This window comes from Haemaphysalis longicornis, unplaced genomic scaffold (genome assembly GCF_048455015.1).
Source record: "Haemaphysalis longicornis isolate Haplotype H1 unplaced genomic scaffold, Haemaphysalis longicornis Haplotype H1 scaffold_3, whole genome shotgun sequence".
In the NCBI taxonomy this organism is placed as follows: Eukaryota; Metazoa; Arthropoda; class Arachnida; order Ixodida; family Ixodidae; genus Haemaphysalis; species Haemaphysalis longicornis.
In genome coordinates, this window is record NW_027526335.1 from 108,705,307 (window position 1) to 108,731,155 (window position 25,849).

At 46.2% G+C, this 25,849-nt stretch overlaps 1 protein-coding gene across 1 annotated transcript in view; it reads left to right on the forward strand.

Moving 5' to 3' along the window:
• LOC144175375 (MAM and LDL-receptor class A domain-containing protein 1-like) overlaps positions 1-25,849 on the forward strand; it is a 167,082-nt gene that overhangs the window by 79,999 nt on the left and 61,234 nt on the right. Inside the window, exons 31-41 of the mRNA XM_077704458.1 lie at positions 26-80; positions 2,830-2,906; positions 4,802-5,007; positions 6,464-6,557; positions 8,263-8,511; positions 15,132-15,266; positions 17,354-17,499; positions 20,294-20,378; positions 21,417-21,539; positions 23,902-24,057; positions 24,640-24,725. Of these exons, the coding sequence (XP_077560584.1) occupies positions 26-80; positions 2,830-2,906; positions 4,802-5,007; positions 6,464-6,557; positions 8,263-8,511; positions 15,132-15,266; positions 17,354-17,499; positions 20,294-20,378; positions 21,417-21,539; positions 23,902-24,057; positions 24,640-24,725 (1,412 nt within the window). The remainder of the gene's footprint in view (positions 1-25; positions 81-2,829; positions 2,907-4,801; positions 5,008-6,463; positions 6,558-8,262; positions 8,512-15,131; positions 15,267-17,353; positions 17,500-20,293; positions 20,379-21,416; positions 21,540-23,901; positions 24,058-24,639; positions 24,726-25,849) is intronic.

A 25,849-nucleotide genomic window follows, 5' to 3' on the forward strand; every position in this document is an offset into this window, starting at 1 on the left:
ATTTCTTTTGGCCTTTTTCTCACAGAGTACTGCACTTTTGAAGACGAATGCCTGCCTTGGCAAGTTCTGTCCGACGGCAAGTTCTCAATTTTCAACCTTAATCCTAAAAAGGAGCGCGGTACAGAAATGTACTGCTTTTGCACATCGAGTGCATACTTTTTAATATATCGGGGAACTTCTCTTTGTTTATGTTGCCGTCGTAGAACTGCTTACAGGAAAGTGTTGTTTGGTCAATCTTTACGGTAGGGTACGATGCAACATAAGCTATTCAAAAGAATAAGGCTCTGGCTTGAAAATGATGCTTCTTTTTCGAAGTCAATTCGTAAGAAATACCTGAAAATTTGTCGGAAATCATTATATTATTACAATGTTGAAATTATGGTTCAGAACTAACACGCGCAGCGAAACAGAAAGAAATACGAGCGATACCGTATGAGTAACACAAATGAGCACAAATGAATACATTCAAATGACGTGTCCTAGACAGCACTGCTAACAATAGCGAAGACAAAGTATGCTATCATCGACAAGTTACACTGCCTCTCTATGTGGATTCGTCTCCGTGCTACTCTGGGGAGGCAAAAATGGCCATTGTCTCTAAAAGGCGATAACTCTAAGGAAGACCAAAACGGTGGCCAACTCTAGCGGAAGGAAACGATTTTTGACAATGAAAAGCAAGGTCTGCTTGAATAGCCAGCGAATAATCTCCGTCAAACACCTACCGTATTATCTGAAAAAAAAAGAGCAGCAGAATAAACGACGCTATATAAAAGCATTCCAGCAGCGCAGCAGGTGGAATACACTTTCTAGTGCCTCTTCGCCCTGCATTTTGGCCTCATCATGGCCAGCTTAACTTACTTATCTAGTTTAAATACGTTGCATCATTACCTATTTAACAAATGGAATTTACAAATCTAAGTTAGTCTTAATATAGCAGTAACTAATTTTACAACGAAATTTAAAATAGTTAAAAAGTGTTTATTATCTATAAAGGCCTAGAGAATTACTGCCACTGGAGGGTTTAATTATGCTTTATTTGGAAGCTTACTGGGATAAAATAACAACAAAGATGCCCTAACAGCCGTCAACCTGTCGGGCTTATCAACTACGCTTTGTTGATAACAGAACACTGGAAACAACTATGTTGGATGCCTTCATTTGTTATACGTCTTTCATTAGTCATGGGTGAAATTAGAGGACGTATACTTTCATGTGCGCCAGTTTTTTTACGACAGACAGGTCACGTTGCGCATTGTTTTAGGCAAATAATTTTAATTAGCGGTAGCGTCACACAAGGGAAAGCTTAACATTAGTGTGACGGTCTCCTAAAGCATCTATTTGACAGGCAAAAGGGTCGAGAACTTGGCCCATTGGTATGCATCCGTGGTGATAGAGCAGTGCCAACTTGACGGGACAGCGAAAAGACAACATCATGAGCGCTGGCTTGTCAGCTCTCGTGTTGTTTGTAGTCTTCTCTTTGTTCTGTCACGTTTGCGCTGTTCCATCATTATGTATTTACCCTGAAGCTTCGAGGTCCTTTCTTAGTGAGTAAAGTGCAGGAATACGGGAGATAACTGCACGAACGCACCACCTTTGATTAAGGATGTACGTCACCTAGTGAATGAAGAGTTCATATATGATCGCAAAGCATGACACTCAGATCTACACAAATGCACGTTCCGTCTAGGGAACTGGGTGACTTTCGGCAGATCGACTACCAGGAAGTACGCTGGCAGGACTTGAGGTATTGAAAACCTGTCGACTGGGTGTAGCTGGAAAAATTGAACACTGACATATGGTTAGACTGCCCTTGTTATGTAGAGTGACGAGACAGCAGGAATCTTAATTAACGGACAAAAAATCACCGTTTAGAGAGCTTAGTTGGTTGCAGTATAGGACCCGTAATTCTGCAGTGCTGAAAAAAAAGCGAGCTGTTCAATTAACTTACAAGCTCTAAGCAGTTCGAGACACGTAGGAGGGAACGGAAGCGTTAAAGGAATACCAAAAGACGTGCTATTGTGACAGCGTTCGAATCTATCAATCTACTTGTTATCGTCGTGTTCGAGGTTCGGAATAACTTGCTGCAAAATTTTGAAAACCGTTCAAGATATCACAAGATGAAGGGGCATATGATACGGAGAGATGATTGAATAGAAAAAAAATACTGTATATATAAGTCAAACGGCAAAAGGCAGGCCCGAGAACGTGAAATCGTGAGCGAGTGCTCTTAAAGGAGTGCTGCAACCCTTTCGATAAGCGCTTTTACTCTTTCCTTAGTGTCTGGGGCCACTGCGAAAGCTATAGTTATCGCTAGCACGGAGCGACACTGCGTGATTTGCTCGTCGTAACAGATAAGCCTTCCATTTCTGCTTTGATTTTGCGGCTTTATTTTCATAGTTGCTATCGAAAGGCGTTCAATGCTGCAACTTAAAAAAGCAGGCCAACAGCCGCTATACGATGTTAATGACGTAATTGGAGGGGTCATAAACATGAAGACGGGGGAAGAGAGAAAAATCGTTTAAGCAAGTTTCCAATTTATATGATGGGCATAGAGCAGTAATGTTTGGCTGAGGTACTTTGCGACACCCTAATGTAAGTACTGGGTGTGTTGGGTGATGCTTTCTGCAAGCAATAAAGATTTCATAAAAAGTTGAAAAAAGTGTTGCTGGGTCCCTTTAAGTTGATTATAAATTTTGATATAATTTGTTTTATGTCGGTTCTTTGAATGAATGGTTTTTCACGGCTTAGCGAGGGAAGAAAAACTATTGCGTGTAGAACTTGCTATGTAACTTCTTGGAATAAATGGTTTTTCTTGTTTCGAGCAGGAAGTGAAGAAATATTCAGTGTGGAACGTGCGGGATCTTTTGAAAAGCTCGCCAAGGATCACACGACGGGGACTAAAGACGGTAAGTTCGGGTTAAAGGGGCTCTGAAAGGCATTTTGAGCACACTAAATGAACTAGCGCAACCGTTAGATTGGGTCGTCAACGTCCTCTGTGCCAAGTATTACTCTTTTACGCGCAGCGGAAAGCTCACACTTTTGTTGCAAAGTTTGTCGTTTTTTTCTCACCCTTCCCTTCGTGTTTTTGGGCGCCGCCATCTTCACATGTCTACATCATCGATTCCCAGATGTTCGTCATGAGCTAGACATTGGACGGCTTTTTCACGCACTTCCGGCAAAGATATGAGTCGTCTGCTCAGCGTGGGCTCGCCGGCTGATCTGCCAGCGGAGTGCCGGAGTGCTTGGGCATTTTACGACAAACGAAACAAGTGTAAAACGAATGCTTAACCGTTTGTATTAAATGCAACACGGCCATAACACGGCATGGATATTCTCTTACCTGAGTACGTTCCATAAAGAAAGCGTTGAAGCCCCGTGGCACTTCTTTCGTGCAATCGCTGAGAACGCCCTGAGCCGAATGCCCGGGTTTGACGCATACATTTTATTCAACTTCAAAACAATCCAGAGATGCGTTTCTAACGAACACAACGTCACAACATGCGTTGAAAGTCTGAACCACGATTGACAGAGGATGGGTTGCCTCCTGCACGTCGTAAATTCGGTACTCACCTCGCGCGCGGTTTGCGGGGACGAACAGCAAGTCACTTAACTCTGGCGCACAAGCCGATGGCTTTTAGCCACGCACACTGCACATATCCCATGCGAGGTTGAGTCGTACGTCGCTCGAGAAAGATAATCCAGACCATGGGAAGCGCTATCCACCCGCAGAAGCACAACGTCGCATTTCATCGCGAAACAAAGGCGTCCACAACACACACACCATCGCCTCCTGTAATGCCAAACGCATCTCGCACTTCCCAATGGGAGTGAGTGGTACGCCTGCAGTGCCCACATGTCGCGAAGTGGGGCCCCAAGCTGAACCGGGATCACGCAACCGTAACTGACTCCTGGAGTGGTTTGTGCCTTGTTGCCAAGGCAACCGATGTTTGAGATTGTCAAAGAAATGGCGCTCGCTCCAGCGCTAGGAACCCCACAGCCGCGGCGGAGCATGTTTTGCCAACGTTGCCGCTCTCCACCACGCGTCGCCCCAAGCTGAACTGGTCACATGATTGAAGCGTTTTGTGCACGGGTTCTGAATCGGTTTAATATGACTTTTTCACATGCCGCCGGCAGGAATTACCACCGCCGCAAAATAAGACCCGGCACCAGCGGGGCCACATCTGATACGGAGCTTTTTCGATAAACAGTGCGCGGTGCATCAAGGAAACGAGCGCACGACCCTCCCCGTGCGGCTGCGAGTTCGCCGCCGATAAAAAGTCATGTGCCGCCAGCAACGTACATCGCGAAAGGGCAAGGCCAGGCCGCCGCATACATGCGGCCAGATTTTTCGTTCGCTTTTCCAGCCTTGAGCGGAGTGCGGCATTCATGGTGTCAACAAAGCTTGCCCGTAGCAGACGACAGTCTGAGCAGCGCAACAGCGGAAGTACGTCACCGCTGCGGAGCGCAGCATCATGGGAGGCAAGGCTCGCGCGCCGTCAACAGCGGAGAAGGAGGAGGAAACGCGGAGCGACGATAATGCGCGGTTTTTGATTTACGATTTCTCAGCTAATACTCATCGCTTTAACAAAATTCTTGCTGGAGGAGATTGCAAATACATTGCTTTATTTGGGTACATGTACATCCATGCATCGGCGGAAGGTATTTCAGGACCCCTTTAAGGGCAACAAGAGAGCTTAGTAGAATAGTACGCTCTCCACCAGCGCGGTAGTGCTTACGAAGGCCAACATTTTAATCACCTTTGAAATGAATAATGGGATGGTACGTCTTTTATCGTTTACAGGTTACTACATGCTCTACAAAAACACTGGTACAAAAGGCAACGTGTCGGCTCTGACCCTTCGAGAGCCGTTGCGCTACAAATGCGCTTCCCTTTGGTACTACCTTCCCAAGCTTTCCGGCGGTGTCGAGCTCTACATTCAAAACGCGAGGATCATTGAAGGAACGGGCGTCTGGAAACGTTATCAGATGTTGTCTCCTCCACGTGGGGTATGTTTCCGGCTGTTTTTTTATATTTGGCTTCGGCTGAAAATATATTACTTCAATTTTATATTACTGGCTAACTTTAAGATTATGGGCATTTCGGCACGCTAACACATTAGGGGTAATTTTTGATACGTTGGCGCCAAGGGCAACGTGGTGCCAACGTTGTGCCCGGAGGAAAGTTGGATGCCACTAGGAAAATACCAGGGATTCATCTCCGCCGTTAAACGTTAAAGGAGTACCGACACAAAATTTTCATTGTAGGTTTTTTCATTGCTGCTATGACTGCCTACCAGCCCAAACATCAGGTTGTCGATCGCAGCGTAAATAATTGTTTACAGCACCATTTACTGGTGTCAATGTGGGCTTCGATGAAACAAACACCGAGGAGGCCGCCATGACAGGACGGCGCACTTGACGTCACTATTCCCGTCGAAGCACGGCCGGTCTGGACGAACGCGCGCGCGCCCAGACAGCCGTGGTCGCATGCTCTCGGGCAGCATGACGTCATTCCTAAAGCTGTGACGTCATGCACCGGGGAAGTAGCGCGCAGCCAATAGCAGCCAGGCTTCGCCATAGGAGCCCTCACGTTCAACTTTTATAGTACCTATAAACGTTGCTAGCATAGGAAATTCGGACGAGGTGCAGAAGAGTCATGTTGATGCCGATGTCAAAAGGGTATCCGTCCACCGATTGTTGTGGCATAAAAAGACTGCAATTGATTAAAAATATGTTATACTGAACTGTTATGAATGGAACTTCGGGGGTGTTATTTCCATATACGAATGAAGCTTTTTACAAAGATATTTCAGCTTAGAAATTTTGTGTCAGTACTCCTTTCACGTATGTTTACCTTGGACGTCCTTGGCGCTAGGACTAGGACGCCTTATTAGAGGGACCTATCTTTATACATTGGAACTTACATTTTGAAAGGCCTCGTTGCCTTAGGCGCCCCTTATGGTCCATGTACACTTATAATGCACATCCTGACAAGCGTTGCGGAAACATTGTGGGATCGAATCAACGGGGGGGGGGGGGGGGGGGGGGGGAGGGGGGGGGTCGCCTAAAAATGCGAACACATTAATGAGGCTCCGCCTCCCGTAATAACGTGTGCACCCACGGCAAGCCAGGCCGATCTGAGCGTTCTATGCAGAGGGAGAGCAACATACTAGCACAAAGAATAACTCATTCTAAGTTTTAGCTTCATTGAGGGGCGAAATGTCTCTCGCGGCTGCCAATGGAAAACACTTGGGCTCCAATACACGCTCTGTAGGTGGACGGAAAGCGAAGCTATGACTGTCACCCGCAACGTTTGCCCAAGGCAATACACGAAACGATTGACCAAACAGAACAATAAATGGGAAAATTGGTAACACTTCGCACACCCTGTTTTACTGCATTTCTATGCTCTTGGAGATGCGGGTAAAATTGACTTTGCGATGCTGCTTTAACTTTTTCGCAGCGGGCACCCATCGTCGCTATCTCGGGAACTAATCCGGACGGCTTCGTGGCCATAGACGACGTGCTCATCAGCGAAAAGAACTGTGATGACAGCAGTAAGTTTCGCACTGCTGACATTTTTTGCCTGCTCGTTACCTGTTAATAACAACGCCGTTTCTATCGAAGAGGGCCCGGTTTAATGCATCATATCACATATAGGGACCAACTCTTCTGTTAATCGAGTGGTTGTAACTTGTCTCCAATGGGAATATTTTCATCTAGATGATTAGCAGTGGCATAAAGGACACAAATGTGGCATATGAGGTGTGTTCCTGTTTTAGTGCGGATCACTATAGTGGTGTGTGGAAGTTATTTGGGGACCGGTGGTGCCCTGTCAAAAACTAATGCATTCCCCCATAGTCCGGTCCGAAAAAGCCTGTGGACACACGGAACGTTCGTGAAGCCGGGCTTCGATTTTATCAAAACGTTTAGTTGAAAACCTGAAAAATAGAACGCTTTTGTATAAGATAAGGAGGTCGCACCAGCGGTTTGTAACCTTAGAATCTCCTCTTTTACACTTACACTATGTTACTCACACAACTGTATTTTTTAAACTACATTCCAACTTCGAACTTTGAACTCTGAATACATGCATCGATCATGGAGGAGGAGTGCAAAAGAATACCCTTACCCGACAAACCAGGTATCGTTACGCATTTGAAAATCGTCGCATGGGTTCGTTTTTTCTTCGCGATTTCGGTCTTTCAAATTTTGACGATCGAGTGTGCAGCACTTTCAGGAAATGTTGGAAAGACTTTTAGCCAAGGTTTTAACGCACTTTTAACGCAGTTTTCATGTTAGGAAGCCTTCGAACTTTCCTGAACGTTCTTCAGGAAGGTAAATTTTTTATGAGGTAAATTTAATTATGAGGTAATTTATGAGGTAATTTAAATTTTTTAAATGGTAAATTTTTTATGAGGTCGAAAGAAAATTTATTTTCCGGTAGAACCGCAAGACTACAGGATTAAGGTAGCACTTATAGGCTCGTCGATGCATTAAAACATGACGAAAATGGCTGTGAAGTTGATAGAAACGTTCCTGACACCCAGCCACGTGGCAAATATCAGGTGGATCGGCTAAAAATTCGTTTCACACACCCGCGGTTAGTTTGTCCACCTCAATGGGGCCTGTCCTGGCGTTGTCCGCACGTGCTATGTTTGAAGCCAGACATGTATTCATTACAAAGTTACATAGCACAAAGTCTGACGTGGTAGCATAGCCCAATCAAAAACGGACATATTCACCAGTACACCTGCTGGGTGACCCATGGTTCTTGCTAGCGAAACTTTCATCTCCTATTGTTGCGGAAAAGATACGTCTGCAATTGCTTTAAATTATTTTTGCCAGTTACAAAAGCAAATGCTTAATGATTACTGCATTATAACAGCCACAAAATCACCATTGTAGTACTGGGCAGTGGTGTTGCACCACAGCGGTGCCCAAGAATCAATAATTACGGCGCCAACTGATAAGAGATCTTCAAACATCTGGAGAAGAGTCTAAAAAGTACTTCACCTGACCGGCGTGGTCTGCTAGTTATGACACGTGTTTCTTGAAATCGGTGGTGGTCCAATGAAAGAGTTTTTAAAAATTATTCAGTCTAAACACGGTTAGAAATTTTTAAGTCCTAAATCCATCATTGACTACACTTGTGCAGCAAAAGGTCTTTAACGCCAAGACCTAAATTATAGAAAAGAAATGGTGTTCAGCGGTCTCTATAGCATGCAATTCACGTGTTCACATTTTCTTGTTCTCTCTCAGTACGACCAACCCTTATGTTCAACTGTGGTTCCGACCAACAAGCAGTTTCAGTGGAGCGTGTGTGTGACTTTGTGCCCGACTGCAAGAACGGCGCCGATGAGCAGAACTGCGGACAGTGTGAATTCCGCAAAGACACGTGTGGCTGGAACTTGAACCACATCCTGAATCGTGGCAACGCAGCCTGGCGGCGGACGAAGATCGGATCAAACCCGAGGGCTCCGCAAGTTGGTGCGGACGGGAAGCGCGATGGTGAGTGTGCCGCGCATACAGTGTTTTATATTGTTTCCTAAGCCATCGGAGAGTAAACTTGCGCAGTCATCATTGGACAGAGGCCGAAAAGGCATTGCGCGGGTGGAAACAGTAAAGGCACATTCCCACTGGCGATTCGCCTCGTCGACGAAAAGCGACGTCGCAAAGCGACGAGCCGGCCGGCGCTTTCCGTCGCTTTGCGACGGCGGAGCAGATCACTCTCGGTCCGAATTCCCTCGTCGCGCGACGGCGCCGCAAAACCGGATAGCCAATAGGCTGATAGCCGGATAGCCGGATAGCTGATAGCCGGATAGGCTGAAGCAGCCGGAAACGAAACGTTTCTTTACATCCGGTAATGCAAACGGCTGGGGGCGGGCGAGGGCGAGCCGCCGCCACCACCGCCGCTGGGCTCGCGCGGCCAGCGCTTGGACCGCTATCGCTGTACCCACCGGGTCGGCCGGCAAGCAACTTCCCGAGCCCTTAGGTTCTTTGGTCAGTGGCTTCAGCGTACGCGTGCACTAATCAACGAGTAGCGTGGAACTCATCAGTGTGGAGAAGCGTGTATGGAAATAGCGTGGAACTCATCAGTGTGGAGAAGCGATATGGAAAAAAACATCCCCCTCGCGAGGGGCACGATCAAATGCAGAGCATTTCTGCGGGGGGGCGCGCCTGCAAGTCGTATGGATTACGTATTGGTTGTTGTTGTTGTAATTGTTGTCTTCCAGCGTAGACATTGTCGATGAAGTCGATGGTGAAACGTGCCGTGAACCCCCTGCCGCGGCTATGACGCAACGTGGAGCGGCTATGACGCAACGTGGCGCGGCTATGACGCAACACAATCCAACACAATCCACTTTAATTCAATCCAATCCAAATCCAAGCCAATCCAAGCCAATCCAATCGAATCCAATCCAATGCCCCTCGCGAGAGAGTGTTATAGCGCCGAAATCGCCACCACGCGAACGCGTGATGCTGACGTCACGATCACGCCACAGATGTTACCGACCGCAGCGCGCGCGAACGACATATGTGGTTTAAGCGCGAACCGACCGCAGCGAGAGAGCGCGATGCGAGCGCCCCACCTGTTCTTGCGCGCGAACCTAACGCGGCGAGAGAGGGTGTTGCGCACGTCCCCACCTATTGTGCGCCCGAACCGAACGCGGCGAGAGAGGGCGTAGCAAGCGGAGAGAAGGCGAGGAGGACGCGGGGGAGAGGGCGCACCTCTGGCCGACGGTTGAATGAGTCAAGGATATAAGGCACGTTCGTAACCTTCCGTTCTGTGTCGGCTTTGTGGCTCAGTTGGTAGAGTACCGTGCACCTTGCGTTCCGCCCGCAGAGTCGTAGGATCGAAACCTGGCGCCGGCAAGTATTTATATAGTGTAGGGGGAGCGATGCGGACGCGGATTACGGACGCCAACGCGGGTGACATCGTGAGTTACTGAAATGCTCTGCATTTAAAAGCAAGTAAACATCGTATAGAGCTAGGTGGACAGCAAGACTGTAGGTTGACTTGCAGCCTCTTCGTGCTTCTATCGGCGACTGGTAAACACGCGTAGAGTTCGGAGGCGTCAGAACTTTGCGCCTGTGAAAAGAAGCGAAATTTGTGGGTCGTGATGCGGGTGTTGTGGCGTGAAAGCAATCGTGTGCATTTCTTCGTGCAATAATATGTTGAAAAGAGCCTTCTTGAGTTTGTTATTTTCTGCTCCTCCCGCAACCCGCAAATGCTTTCGGCATTGTTCCAGGTTAGTAGCATGTGTTTTAGTTTGATTTCTACCTGGTTTTGCCGCGTAACATCATTTTCTTTGACTGCGAATGGTTGACGCACCAACGAGGTCGTACAAGTCGGGAAGCAGCGGCGCTGAACGCAGTCACATCATCGCTCATCGCAAGTGCGAACACCGCCTCATGGCCTCATCGCGCGACGCGAGCCGTCGCGCGACGAGGCAAATCGCCAGTGGACATGTGCCTTAAGGCTTGACAGAAAAATTGACGCAGCCTGCACTAGTGGTAAAAGGTTGGAGAAACAGCATAGCTGGGGGTTGACCTAGCTTCTCCTCACTCTGATAGCGGATCGCAGGAGAAAGGAAGGAACCGGACCCAATCAGTGCAGAGCCGTTTGGGGTGGCACTGCAAAGCACAAACCATTAAAGTATGTACAGTGCTTGCTTTAGTAGCAGTCGTCGGTATCCCTCTCGTTGTCGTCCTCAGGCAGCACAGCCGCAAAGGGCAAATCCTCTTGTAGCGCGTCCTCGCCTCGGTACACCTCCACTTCTTCGTCAGCTGGTCCAGTGGCCTTCCCCAGATGTGGATTCTGAAGGGAATGTTTGACAGGTTCGTCCTCATTGCCTTCGGCGAGGAGGACCCGTGACGCACCGGTCGCTCTACGATGACGACGATGCAGGCGGGAGCTCATCCTGTGTCGTGACGCCATGAACAAGTCTGGACGACAACGAGCGCTCGCCGCGAGGCAGGCGCTCACGTGGGCTTGGTATTTTTTTTGCTAAAGCCACTGCGCAACGGTCGTGCCCGGTTCCTCGCGCCCGGAACGCTGGGCGATCGCCGCGAGGCACGCGCTCACGTGCTATCGGGGTTTTCTGTCGACGACGGAAGGATTTGTGTCGGCCTAAATGGCTCCGCTGTTAAAATACAGATGCATGAACAACGCCACTTGCGCAGGCAAACCCCACGCGCAGAGGCCGTCGCGAGAAGCACCGAAGTTGTTTTGAAGCGTAGCTTTTGGCGCCTCCCTTATATCGTCTGCAATCGACCCAGAATACCCTGCAGAAAAACCTTCTCTAACGATGATGATGATCGTGGGTGAAGTGAAGAAAAATTTAGGCATTTCCTGTGGTCGGAATCGAACCTGTGTACTCCGCGTTACGAGGTCGAAGTATATCCGATTGAGGCACTGCGGCACAGTCGAAGAATTTTGGATTTGGAGAGGTCAGCATGCATGTGCAAAATTAGCCAGATAATGCACCCTTCTGTCTAACGACGATGACCAGCGCTCTAACCATCATAAAGTTATAGGGTTCGCTCGCTTCTGGGTTGGTTCGTTCGGTGATTTTTCAAAGCTTCGCGTTCCCCTATTGTTGTTCCCTCGACAGAGCGTTGGCTGATGTTGCAATGAATATTTTTAGTGTTATCGGCACACCGCGTTCAGAATGAGGCCTTCCACCCACGGGTGTCCCCAACACTGAGTTCCTGTGGACGACGTCCTTTATGTTCACCCTTGCTTAGCGTAGCGTTGTCGTGCTTCCTCTAATGAATGACGGCGTTCCTATAATTGATCTTGCGTTATGTCCCGCTCTATTGGCAGTTTTAATAGCTTCGCAAGTAGAACAGATTGCACTAACGCAACACTCCGGCCTGGAATGATGCCAACTCTGCCGATGGCGCTCAGCGGCCACGAGAGGTCACACAACTACTCGAGACTGGGACGTTGCCATTGCGACATTCTAGACGCAATGAGAGACAAAACCGTTCCTATCACTCGTCGCTAAACCACGTGACCCTGATCGCTCCCTCGAGGTCACGCCCCAGCAAATTCCTTTCTGGCCCGCGTTTTTTTTGCCTCCTGGTGACGTCTACAGTTTGGAGTTGCCACCTGCCCCGAAAAATAAACCGGTCCTTCGGTGAAGAGGCGGCGTGGTATATAGAAAATTAAATTTACGTTAACGAAGCACCATGTTTTTTTACATGCAATGCTGTTAATTGTAGCGTTTTCCTAGAGAGAAATAGACATCATGTTTGGACTGAAAATGACTGTGGTTTGGACACTGCTCGTAGTATGCACCACTAAAATGTAGCCGCACATACTTGCTCCATTAAAAACTGAACCACGGTGGGAGAATTTCGTTGTGTTGTTCCTCCCCTTGGGCCCCCTCCATCTGAGTGAGCGTGCTCCCCCGCGTAGTTTCTCTGCTCGCATGTCTTTGCGCAGCTTCTCGGCACATATTTATCGTCTTAGTTGTTGAATTGACGCTTATAAAAAGCTCAAAACAAATCGTGGCACGATGGACAAAGATGTTCTACCGTCATTGGCACGATGGCCAATGACGGTCTGTTTTAGTTACGGACCGGCAACCGGCCCGCTGTCGAAAAAAACCGCTCTGGCGGGTCAAAAACGGGCAGGAGGCAACCCTAAGTCAGATGGACAAAACTGGTCCTGTAGTCAGCGATCTAATTTATAACGAAGCTGTTGAATAGGACGTATAAATTTATTTGGGACTTCCTAAATACGTGCGATCTTTACGTCTATATGCACTGTCCGAAACAAAATACCCGTCACCGAGAGGAAACGCCACGGTACTGCCGCAGGGGTAGACTCTAACCACAAGCAACGATGATGTCTACGGAATATTTTCAGACCCGGTGGTACAAATAATAAATGATGCAAACCGATCCTGCTCTACAGGAAATTTATAATACCGGGTTTCAGTAGGTGTTTAAAAGATACAGAAAAAGTACGAGTTTCGCCTGACCACAAAGAAATTAATATAAAACGATTGAGTTGCGGGCTAAAGCGACTATAACGGTGCCCTAGCCATATTGCCATATTAGCGGAAAAGGTATTTCAGGCTCCCATTCCAAATTTCATATAGCGAGAACCTTCCGTCATCCAAACCAAGAATTGAGTTATAATTTATACCGGACGCTGAAGCAACCTGTTGGGCAGCGTGGGGGTGAACATGTACAGGGTAAAAGATGCTGTTTTTAGGCGCGCATTCTCATGGCCCCTAGAAACGCAGTACAAATTCCTGTCTCTCGTGCAAGTTAAAAACGGGAGAAAGAAACAAATGTCACCGTAATAATACTGCCCTAATTGTAAAAAAAAGCTATGAGCTATCCTACTCAGTGCGGAGGATAGCCAGAAACTGTACAAAATACATATACACAGGGAAAGAGAATGAACACGTTCTTGGTTTTCTCATCATTTGGTAAGGATAAAGTCAGTGGCTTCACAAAAAAAGAGGCTCTTCGTTAAAGTTCTCCTCCACTAGGCCATTTTGTCTTTGTATTGAAGAGAGATGAAGTGAAGGCCGGTATATATAGATAGCAAACTAGGCTCTAGCCAGGTTAACTTTCCTGCCTTCCCACTACCTATAACATTGTGATTGCGTAGTGAAGGAAGCTGACCGATTCTGATTAATTGAGGGTTTAATACTTTTAATACCGGTTATACTTTTGTGAATTTAGAAGGAACAGCACGCTTTTGAGAGGCAGTTTGATGTGGGCTTACAGGTCTGCACTTGAGCAATGACAAGCATCACAGTGGGTAGCGGGGAGTAATTAGTTAGCTATAAAAAATAACGTCTTTTTCTGACCTGAAGAAGATATGGGACATTGTCTGAAATCATATCAGCCTTTTTGGTTGCTTCCAGGCAGGGCGGGAATCGAGAACTTTTGATAGCCTTCGCGAACGGTAGTACAAATGTAGGAACTAGCGCGTCGTAAATGACACGTAAATTGCGTATGTGGTTTTGTTATCAAGTGTGTTAACATGTGCGCGCAAAAGTGTCGAATTCAGGTGTTTCCTTAGATGATAGGTGAGAGTTGCAGGCGTAGCAAAGGAAAAAAATATTTAAGGTGGATTGTTGGGTTTACCGCGCCGATGCAACGCAGGCGATGAGGCGCGCCGTAGTGGAGGGCTCCGGATTAATTTTGACCACCTGAGAATCTTTAACGTGCGCCGAAATCTCGTACACACCGACGTTTTTGCTTTTCGCCTGCATCAAAAAAGCGGGTGCTGCGGCCAGGAATCAAACCCGCGACCGCGTGCTCAGCAGCACAATGTCATAGCCACTGAGTCACCGTGACGGGTTGGTGAAGGAAGCATGGGGCTGTCTTTTTCCCTCCCGTGGAAGTCAATGTATTCACAGCAGATGGGAATTCCACGCCATTTTTAACCTTACTGCGAACCTGCTGATAATTATCACAATTAAATGAAGCTCCGCGTAATGATTCGGCGCAATGATACCGTCGTTTTAGTGGCCAATCGCCATGCAATGTTTGTTGGAAAATCTTTGATAGAACAACTTTACGGCCGTATTTTTCTAGCTGGATACCGGTTGCAATTTTCGGTATTTTCTTGAGGAGGCACTCCAACTACTCGAAAAATTTCGAAGCGCACATTTAAAGGTAAAACACTGGAATATATTTGTCAGCAGAAAGGAGTTTGACGGAGAGAGACGTAAGCAAAAACATTAGACAAAGGCCAATCTTGGTCATTTCGACTGCCGCTAAACATTGTAAGTTCACTGGTGAAAAAAGAAAAGGCCAGTGTGCCGCTTTCTCAAGACCGCCAGACTCAAATGAGCATGCATACAAAAAATTAGTGCTGCCGTATCACATTTGGTAAGCCAATTTACCACTGTACTAATAGTGACAAGTAAATGAAACTCGGAGTAATAAGAGAGTCATCTTGGTGGCCAAATGTCATACAATTCTTTTTGGTAGATATTTTATAAACAAGTGTTACCGCCGCTCTCGTTTGGTCATTCGCGATAAGGGGGCCTCGCACCAATGCCGGCCTAAGTTTTTCGACAGCCACCTAAAATGTTCAGAACCTTGGCGATAAACAGCTTCGCTGTAAAATAATATTTATTCTTTCTTTTCAGGCTACTATTTGCTGCTCTCTACAAACACCACGATCTTCCGACAAGGGGCTGCTGGTGCGGTAATGGATTCTCCCAGGATCAGGAACACTAATAAGTTGTGCACGCTATCATTCTGGTACAACTATAACCAAAAAGGTCAGTGCCTAACTCGAACTCTTAATAGTCTGGTATTTCCCCGGAATAAAAACGAACGACAGTGAGAAAGTAATCACTTTAGTTGCGTTGGAGACAGCGAAAGCTTTCCCTCTAAATGCTGTCGGCAGAAATAAATATTATTGCAGACGGAAGGCCGCAGGGGTGACGGCTGCTTTTGTCGGTATGCTGTTAAAGGAGCCATGAAGAGAAAATACAAGTTGGGTTTATTAGAAAGACTGCTGAGTCCCGATAACAATGATACCAATATCATCGCAGTCTTCGAAAAAATAACGGAGATATTAACGAAAACGTGTGAAGCCGTGGCGACCCCCTAGCCAATTTCCCGCAACTTTTCTATGACGTCACGGAACCTTGTTTGTGCAATTGGCGCCCCCCTAACTGACCTGTCGCGACAACACATGACTGGACGTCTGTAATGGGGCCTCTAGTTCTATTTTACCGCATCACTTGAATGCTAACGCGCAGTTAACGGACTGAAAATTACGTTTTATTGTTGGCCCGTATGACGTCATTCTCGCTCATAACACGTCACTGTGGCGCAAAATTTGAAAGTTATTAAATACTTTTTGCTTTTTTTTTCGTTAAAAAAACATCTTTTGGGGCTGCAATGGAGCTGAGTGAGATACTGTATCCTAGTTCTTTCAAATTAAACGAAGTTGTATTTTCTCTTCATGGCTCCTTTAAGGAAGCGCTCCGGATACTGGCAAAAGTTCGACGATCGCATCTCATGGTAAAACACTAGGATATATGTCGCGGCAGAAAGACATTTGAGGGAGAGGGACTTAAGTGACAATATTATTAAACAAAGATGGGCACGAGAGGCCAATCTTGTTTAGTTCTATTGCAGATAAAAACCGTAAGTGCATTGGCAAAGAAAGAAGAGGCCAGTTTGCCGCTTTCTCAAGACCGCCAGGCTCAAATCAGCCTGAACGCAAAAATACGTGCACCGGTTTTGCCTTTGTTAAAGCAATTTTATCAGGACAACAGCTGTCAGGCTGCCTTTGGAAAGTGCTATTAACGTGCTCGATACTTTGTTAATACCCACCGCGGTGCCCATTGCCTTGCGATTTGTTTGTGGCCTACTGTAGGTATCATTGCGTTCCCCTATAGGGACGATGAGTGACCTACTATCACCTTACGCATTCTTTTTTTCAAGACCGTTGCGTTAACACGTAGCGTTACACCGGAAATTCTATCGAGCCGACGTGGACCTGATCGACTCCTAGAAAAGAGTTTCCAAATCTCGGCACGCTTACCCCTTAGAAAGCACGCAGGCTGCTAAGCAGACATGCTGGTAGAGGCAGGCATGCAGACGGCCACGGTTTTAAAAGGGTCGTGAAGACAAAATACATGTTTGGCTCATTAGAAAAAAGTGCTTCTGTCCCATAACAATAACACGTACTTGATTTCAAGCTTCCAACAAATAACAGACGACTCCCCCGCAAGTTATCTGTGATTTCTTGGTGAGGGCAGAAAATTTGTTTTGTCTAATTCGCGGCCGCCAACAAAAGCTCCCACCAAGAAACGTGACCTGACGAATGAAGTGGGCCGTTGGTTTCGTTCGATCGTATCACTTCAATTCTAACGAGCAGTTAACACACTGCTAACTGAGGTTTATACGGGTTTTTATGTCGTCTTTGCTGCCAGTATAACATCATTTTAGCGGAAAATTTGAACCTTTTGCCATTTTTTTTTTGCTTTTTAAGAGTTTAAGAATGCCTTCCTTGCCTGTAATAGGGCTGAGTGAGTTACGAAAGGCGAGTTCTTTCAAACTGTACCAGGTTCTATTTTGCCTTCATTTTTATGGCCCCGGACATAACTGGCTCTGAGGATATATCCTTCATGGATAACTCCTTTCGCATAATAATTCATGCTGCTGGTTTTCAGCAAAAATATGCCTGGAATATCGTCATTTGGTGTCCATTTTCGTTGCAATAATATATCAAGAGCGAATAATTGTGAAGCATGCTTACACGCAGCACCTGTCAAGCCAGGTTCACCATTACTTTCTTTTAATGACACTGTCACTTTTGGCGATTTTTTTATCTGTACTTTTTATGCTTCAGGTCAGGCAATGGACGTGAACCTTTACATGAAAGTCGGTGGCTTCATCATGCCTGTATGGACCTTGAGTGCCCACAGCAGGAAGCCCCGGGAAGGGGTTTGGAACGCAGCGTTTGTGGACATAGGGCGCTACCGCACAGCCGTGATGGTTGGTGGCCGAAAATATTTATTTTCTCCTGAACGCCTCTCGTGCCCAAATTTCATTTGGTTCCTAACGTGCAAATGCGCCGTTTAGCTACGTCACAACTCGCATGCTTTGTCTCGCTAAAGGGCGATCGTTGCCGACATGACCAAAACTCGTAAACAATGTCTCACGAAATGGCGATCTTTGCCGACACGACCAAAACTGGGAAACAATTTATCACAGTGGGCGCTTCTTTCGCGCGATGTCTGGAAAGGAGGTTGGTATCGCTTACCTTCCTTCTTTGTGGATATTTTATTGAGCCATGAGAGCGGTATGAAAAACGCTGTTTGTTATCCCGCTTTACGGCTTCTTGCCAACCGGAACATTCAGCGCGAGCGCGACGTTTCTAGGGAAGTATTTCGGGGTTTCGTTTTGTTTTTGTACAAAACATGTTATTGTTGCAGTTGCCGCGTAGTTAATAAAATTACATTTGGAGGGGCTCGCTCCTTGATAGCGAACAATTACCGCTGAATCACCCACAAGAAAGACAAGTACATGCAAATGCCATGCTAATGAGAACGGAGAGATTGAAACCTACACATTTGCTGGACATGATGTTGAAAACGCATGCTCGAATTAAACTTTCACGCGCACATTTGAAGGCTCAAACCCAGTTCGTATGCACAGCTGCCGACAGACACACACTTCACGGGTACAGTTAAGCACAAGGTGGCAGAACAGTGTAAGAGAGATGTGAGTGAGAAACGCTAACGTAAAAATGAAATCCAAGAACGCCCTTCCCGGTAACTAAACACAAGATTTCCGCTGCAATATACCGGGTGTTCAAAATTAAGCTTTATGGTTATGTTAAAATGACGCACTGGGAGGAGCGCGAAGACGACCTGTGCGACACTTTGCGAGGGGCACAAAAGGTGATATGATAATTATTGCTTTCAGCAGCCCAATGAAGTAAAATGGAATGATTAACGTATTTTTGGCTGCAGTAAGTGGGTATATCTCTATTAAAAAGTTAGTCAGTCGTGTTTCTACACAGTATTAGGTAGAAGAATTCCTTTAACGCGTCTGTGTCCAGAGATATCCGACTGCATATTTTAATTGTCGTTCACGCGATTTCACATGCAAGAGAGTTAAAGGGACCCTGGAAAACTTCCGTTAAGCGCTTTCACTCTTTCCGTCGCGTCTGGAAGAACTGCGAAAGCTACAGTTCTCGCCAGTACAGAGCGGCACTGTGTGATTTTCTCGTCGCACCAGATACGCCTTCCGTTGCTCCTTTGTTTTTGTGGCTTTATTTTTAAAGTTGCCATCGAAACGCGTTTATTGCTGCAGCTGAAAGAAAAGCGGCCAACGGCCACTACATGGCCTTAGTGACGTAATTCGAGCCGTCAAAGGACGTCAAGACCAGGAAAGAGAGAAAAATCTCTTGAGCGAGTTTACAAGTTTTCTGATGGACATAGAGCAGTAATTATTGGCTGAGGTACTTCGAGACCCCATAATATAAATACTGAGTGTATTGGGTGACTACGTTCTGCAAGCATTTAAGATTTTTAAAAAAGTTAAAAAGTGTTACAGGGTCCTTTAAAGATCGGCGCAAGGCTCCTCCCTGATGCGACCCGGCTGTTGCGGCTGTTACGCTGTCATATCTTGATTCCGCCTGCCGAGAGAGGAAGAGGGAAAGTTATCATACGGCGCTCGGAACAGCCGTGCCACTTCAGGAAGGAGGTTTGCACCGATCCACTCAATAAAAATTTGAAGTCAGATATCTCGGAGCACAGACACGTAGAACAGTTCTTCTAACTGATACTGCGCCGGCAACTTTTTACTACAAACATACCAACTTACTGCAGTCAAGAAAAAGTTAATTATTCAATTTTAGATAGATGGGCTGCTGACAGCGACAACTATCATCGTACTTCGTATCCTCCTAGTCGCATAAATTATTTGCACAGGTGGTCTTCGCGTGCCTCTCAGTGTCTAATTTTTAAGAAACCAACAGGACCAATTTTGAACACCTGGCAACCATGTTCCTCTTACATGTTGCGACCGAAAAAGCAAATGTGATGTGGTAGAAGTGGCATTTAAGAAATGAGTAAGCGATAAACAAGATGTGTTGGTGATATAATACTTGCTTTCATGAAGTATTTTTATTGAGCTTGGTATGTTTCACTAGAACATCCACGTTGGTAAGTTTATTGTGAGAATTGCATTGAGATTTCTTGTAGAAGCGCGCAGTAGTGATACTTGGGTGTGCTAGCCTACTAATGGAGCCATAACGATATGATAAGTTTCTTGTTAAGCAAGGGTCTTCCAGCCTTCAATGTACCTGCTGTTGGAGTAAATACAAAATAAAAATGAATGCGGTAGAGCGCGACAATTGGGGACAGCTTATAGAGCACCTGCAGATCGCAGTACTTCATCGCATTCATTCTTACGGTACTAATTATATTTACGGTATTTCAGTTTGCTAACTTCAGATCAAATTTAATCCAGACATCTTGAAATACGTCTGACTGCAGCAAACGAATCATCCGCACGTACGTCGTGGCGGTATCACCAGCACTTCAATTTTCTTTCGCTCGATAGAGCTCTCGCGGTGATGTAGTGGGTAAGACTAAAAATAGGGGACTTATTGTATTCCTGTTATAGTTAGGTTTTTTAATGGTCTCTCCTTATGCTCGTAGTATACTCAATCTCAACGAGGCAGATTGTGTCATATTGTAATAAAAGTCTGAAGTGTTTTTCGAAATGTCTTTGATGTCCTGCAGACATAATTTATTGCTATCATCGTTCTTACTTTCAGTTCTACTTCAAAAGTAACTCAGTGTCTCTTGGTGGGGCCACGTTTGCCGTGGACCACATAGATTACGATGGGTGTGCGCTTCCAGGTGAGAAGGACGTCTTATGCTACTATTTGTTAAAAGTTTTGAATTAGTTTGCGCTTTTTCTGCTACATCTGAGTTGAGACGAAACTGTTGCGGAAGAGGGAAGCGGCAGGGTTATGCAACTGGATGTTTAAACTAGAAATGCGTTTATTCACTTGGCTTGTTGAGGCTAACTTTCCCGACGAAAACAGTTAACATATCAAGAATGTAGTGAGTTCTCAGCATAGCCGTGTGTAAAGGTGCCGTCAGAAGTAATTGGAGCGCGAGAGCTGTGGCCGAACCGCATAGGAACGCCGTGTAGCTGCACCGGCGGCAAACGAAAGGACGAGGACACGCATGCACGCCTGGCGACGGCGATAGTCCACCTAATAATCTCAAAACACTCCTTTTAACCTGTGTTCTAGAATTATTCGCAGCATACTGGTCTGGGCGATGACGCTGATAGCATACACACCTAAAAATATTTCAAAAAAAAACTGTCACTGCAGATACCTGTGAGAGCACCGCTTCTCCGGCAGCTCGCGTGCGCGGGAAGTGTTCCAAAGACGTTGTCAGATGTGTCTCTGCAATCAGCGCCATCGCCGATACCAGTATGCTGCGAAGAATGCTCGAAGCCAGGATGAAAGAAGTGGTTTGAGATATACAGGTGGGCTATCACCGCCGCAAGGCATGCATGCGTGTTCTCGTCCTTTCGTTTGCCGCCGGTGCAGCTACACGGCGCTCCGATGCGGTTCGGCCACAGCTCCCGCGCTCCAATTACTTCTGACGGCACCTGTACAGGATTTACACATCGTTGTGGGTAGAATGTTTTACCTGAAAAACGTCTGAAGATTTTACCTGAAGGAAGCTCGGCGCGACTGCTGAAGGGGGATGTCCAAATAAAAACTTTAGTGCGCGCACCCTCAGACCAAAAAAACGTCTCACATTTCCTTGTGGCGTATGGGCGCTGTTACATATGGTCTTTCAGTATTCCTATTACGAGATGCCTTTATCCATGCGTAATAATCACACGAGTGTCGCTTACATACTGAAACTGTGCAGCTAAAACTGGGAACTGCTCATCTAACTTCGAGTTCCAATGCGCCAATGGAGCCTGCAGCCCCAGTTACGCCCGCTGCGACTATGTGGATGACTGTGGAGACAATAGTGACGAGGAGGACTGCGGTAAGCAGGGCGTCTTCAAAAAGCATTCCCTGTATTGGGTATCAAGCAAAAACCAAGTAGTGGTTTTCATAACTTTTGGCAAACTATCCCTAGTAGAGAGGGGAAAACTGGGCAGTGAGGACTTTTCTGTGACGTGTGAGTCGCTACGCTGTTGTAAATTAATACGAACAAAAAAGACGTGGAAATTTTTATTCACGTTGTTTCTTATTGGCAAGAACAAGATGTAGCCCTCCTCAAATGGGGCGTGCGATTTGAAGTTTTACCTTGGTATTTTGGGAGGCAAGAATGACAGCCAACGGGATACACGTCTAGTCTCGGTGCCTTTGTTTTTGCGTGAGACTCAACGCCCGCAGAATTCGGACATGATTGCTGCACGCTTACTCTGAGTTTGCGTAACAGTGCGGTTCAGATTTGCTGTCGGGGCGAACATGTCAATCTGATCTCCCAGTTGTTACCAGCGGAGCTCACTTCCCAACAACAAAATTTAGGAGCCGCGGGTTGGACAAACATTTGCCCTAAATACGATGTATTTGGAATCCAGTTCGCATATTTAACGTCGGGTGCATTGAATTCGGAGTAATTTAAAGCTACATTAAACTAACTAAGGCAATACTACTACCGATGCACGGGACTTCACGACTGAACTAGTGCTTTAGAGTAGCCACCTTGAGGTACATCCACAGCAGCCAGATATAAAGACAGGTGTTGGATAGCTTAAACCATGTGATTCAGGAAGCCCTGTTGCTCAGAAGTACCGAAATCGCGGCTGGCCTTCACCCTGAAGCCATTAAACCTCAGTGACCATGGCTCGAGAAGAAGTTTCTCTATCTCTCTTTCTCGATTCACGAAAAATTCACGGCTTCTAGGAAATTGTTACCTGATTCTAGGTTGTCGCGGTGCTAATGGCGGTTCCGGAAAAACCAGGAAGCGTCGAAAATGGTACCCAATGCGACACGAATTGTTTTTCTGTATTGGTATTTCCGAAGCACAGCAGGAACCAATGTGTTTGGTTATTTATATTTGCTCCTTTTTTGCTCACTCCAAACATATTTCCCCCATCTCAGAAAATAACTTCTCACTGTGATAACTGATAACTTCAAAACTATTATTTTTTGCCTTGTTTCTCTCCAGGGGATTCTGTGAGCTGTGATCTCTCCTTTTAGTTTAGTTTAGTTTCGATACCCGGAAAGGATGTGAGAGTCATGTCCGACTTTTTAGAGGAGGAAGAGAAGAAGAAACTCCTGTTTTAGGAAGGAAGGCTCTAATCTCATTAAGAGAAAGGGGTCGATAGGACGGAAGCTCTTGGGTGGCTTGAAAACAAAAATATATGCCACGGCGAAAGTAGCTAGCCGAATTATCGTCGCATTTTTGTGGCGAGTTCAACCTGAGACGGAGGCAACTGAATTGGAGTGACCTGGACACATAGCGTTGGCCTGATGGGTGGGGAACAGACTGCTCAAAGCTATAGACTGCTCTTGGAAGACTGTTGCTGATGAAGTATAGAACAGCGAGGGTGAGGGGTAGTGGTGCCGACAGTACAAGCGCCCAGGGTGTTGTGAATGTGTGGTGACGGTCGAAATTTGAGCCAAACAAGATATGGTAGCGGATATCGGCTTTGGTAGCACTTAGAAAGTGAGTGCACTTAAACATAGATATACGAATAGTGGAGGTCAGCTTTGGTGTCCTTGAGCTCGTGGGTGGACGAAAAGGGCGTACCATGACCTGAACATGTCAAGGGCATATCTATCGTCGGCGAAGTATGCTTTGAGAACGGCTTCGGCATATCGAAAATGTTCAGGTGGGGAGTTGGAGGCTAGTTTTCTCCACACTTTTGTGTCCAACGATTTGCATCGTTGGTCAGCCCTTTGAGTCCCTGCGGAGAGGAAATTCTGCAATACATCCGGTGCAGCCATAAACGCGGTCGCGTTTGCTACTTAGCGTATCTTCAACCGACAAAGAGACAGCTTGAGTAGTTATTCCCGAAATACTCAAAAAACGCCCCGAACCGCGGACTGGTCTTAATAGCGCCTGCAGCAGTGCCTCTTTGAGCAGTCCACCAAGCCTGTGCTTGCAAATATGAACCTTATAGGCTTGTGCGTAAGTGCATCTGAACATTTATCACACGAAGAAAACAGCCAGGACATCTTTATAATTGGTGAAGTGTATGCTACGCCGATTGTGGCATCTGTGTTTTAAAATGGTCGTAGATGCATGTCAACATAAAGCAGTTTTCTCGCTTATCTTCAGAGTGCAATTTGAAACAATCTTTTCGGGGAACTACGCTTCCGCAGACCACTTACGGTGGTGTAGAATGCCATAATTGACAGGTGTGCGTTAAATGCTGCCCCAATTGTCTTTGCAGAGGACCACCGGCTTGGTTGCAATTTTGACACTTCCTTTTGCGAATGGGTGCCAGAGGCACCTCCTACTCCGGAAGCATCGAGATGGACACGGCGTATGGGGGTACCGTTCCTTGCGCAGTTGCCCTCGCGAGATCACACAACTGGAACACCCGAGGGTGAGTTGCAAATGTTTTTCGAAATGGTATTTCAAGGGCTTGACGTCTTAATGAGATGGTTTTGGCAGAGAGTTTTGCTCCTTACAAAAAACATGAGTTAATAAAGGGTGGATAGCAGGGAGAGAGCCTGTGACCATGGTTTTATAGCTTGTTGTCGGTCTTTTTCTGTGGTTAGGATCAAAACATTAAGCCCAAAGGAATCTATTTGTGATCTTACATGGTCTCCTACTCTTTCCTTTAAAAAACACCTGTTTCAAACACTGAGTAATGTAAATAAATTCCATCTAAGTATTGTATGACTCCAGTATTTTATATTCAGAAAAAATAGCTTAACCCATTAAATAAAAAGGTCTTGAAACAAATTCCATGTTTATAGCGTGATCTTGATTACAGTTACTAGTTTTACAAAATATGTACGGGACAAGCCAGTGCATGTACAGCAGTAGTGCTGAAAGACAAACTGCCTTCAAAAAAATTGTGTCAAAAGTAACGAAAAAGAGTGCAGTTTGCGTACTCTCAGGAGCATGCACCAATGTTTCCATAATATGCTTGCATACATTGGGGCTCTGCGTTGCCTTCTAGGAAAATTCATTGCGTTCACGGCAAATCAGATGAAAGGAAAGGCTACTATACAAGGCCCAAAGTTCAGTCATTCGACACTTTGTGCGGTAAGTATGAAACGCAACTTTGAGACGTTGGACTCACGCAGTCACTCACTCGCTCGCTCCCTCACTCACTCACTCACTCACTCACTCACTCACTCACTCACTCACTCACTCACTCACTCACTCACTCACTCACTCACTCACTCACTCACTCACTCACTCACTCACTCACTCACTCACTCACTCACTCACTCACTCACTCACTCACTCACTCACTCACTCACTCACTCACTCACTCACTCACTCACTCACTCACTCACTCACTCACTCACTCACTCACTCACTCACTCACTCACTCACTCACTCACTCACTCACTCACTCACTCACTCAATACGTCGAATGAAGAGCGTATCTTCTCTGCGAGTACACAAAGTAATGGGAAGGGGTGGCACTTTGCTGTGAATGGCCGCACTTGTCAAATACCACATGATGGCTGTCAATGTGCCGATCTATTTCCCCCTACATTTTGGTTTTGAGTGCACAGTATAATCTCAAAAAGCTTCCCCAAATTACCAGCATTCTTTTACGTGTTCTTGTTGCTATTGTCGCGTGGTTTCTAAGCGCTATGGAGTCTGGCGTTTGACTTAGTATTTAGAAGCAGCCCATTACTATTCAGTGCAAGGGCGTGGTTTCTAGGACCAGTGCTCAAAAAGGCCTGGCACGTGACCGGGGCCATTTAGCGCATGTGTGAACGCACATCCATGCGAAAAAGTTGAAAACAAGGAGGCGGTAAAAATAAAAGAGCAAGTTTGCAATAACTGTAAAGAAAGCGCCACAGGTGCTGTCGTGTGAGCAGGCGCATCTGCGACATACAGTAAGAACGAGAAAAAAAACAAACAAACTGATGCTGCTGGTGTCCCAAAGGTGGTTTGCACCCTCCATTTTTTGTTTAGCATATTCCACAGTGATCAGATGACCTTATAGTGTTGGGATTGGGATCATAAAAATGGCCGGAACGGCCGAGAATCCGTATTGAGATGTCACTTTCACATTACGTCGTTATCTTCACCTCAAGCTGCAAATAGTTGATTCAAATAGTTGCATTTAGTTCACGCCTACTTTTATTCATGTAGAACGGAGCTAGAGAGCTTTCAGGCTTCGTTTCGCTTCTGTCTTCGATCTATGG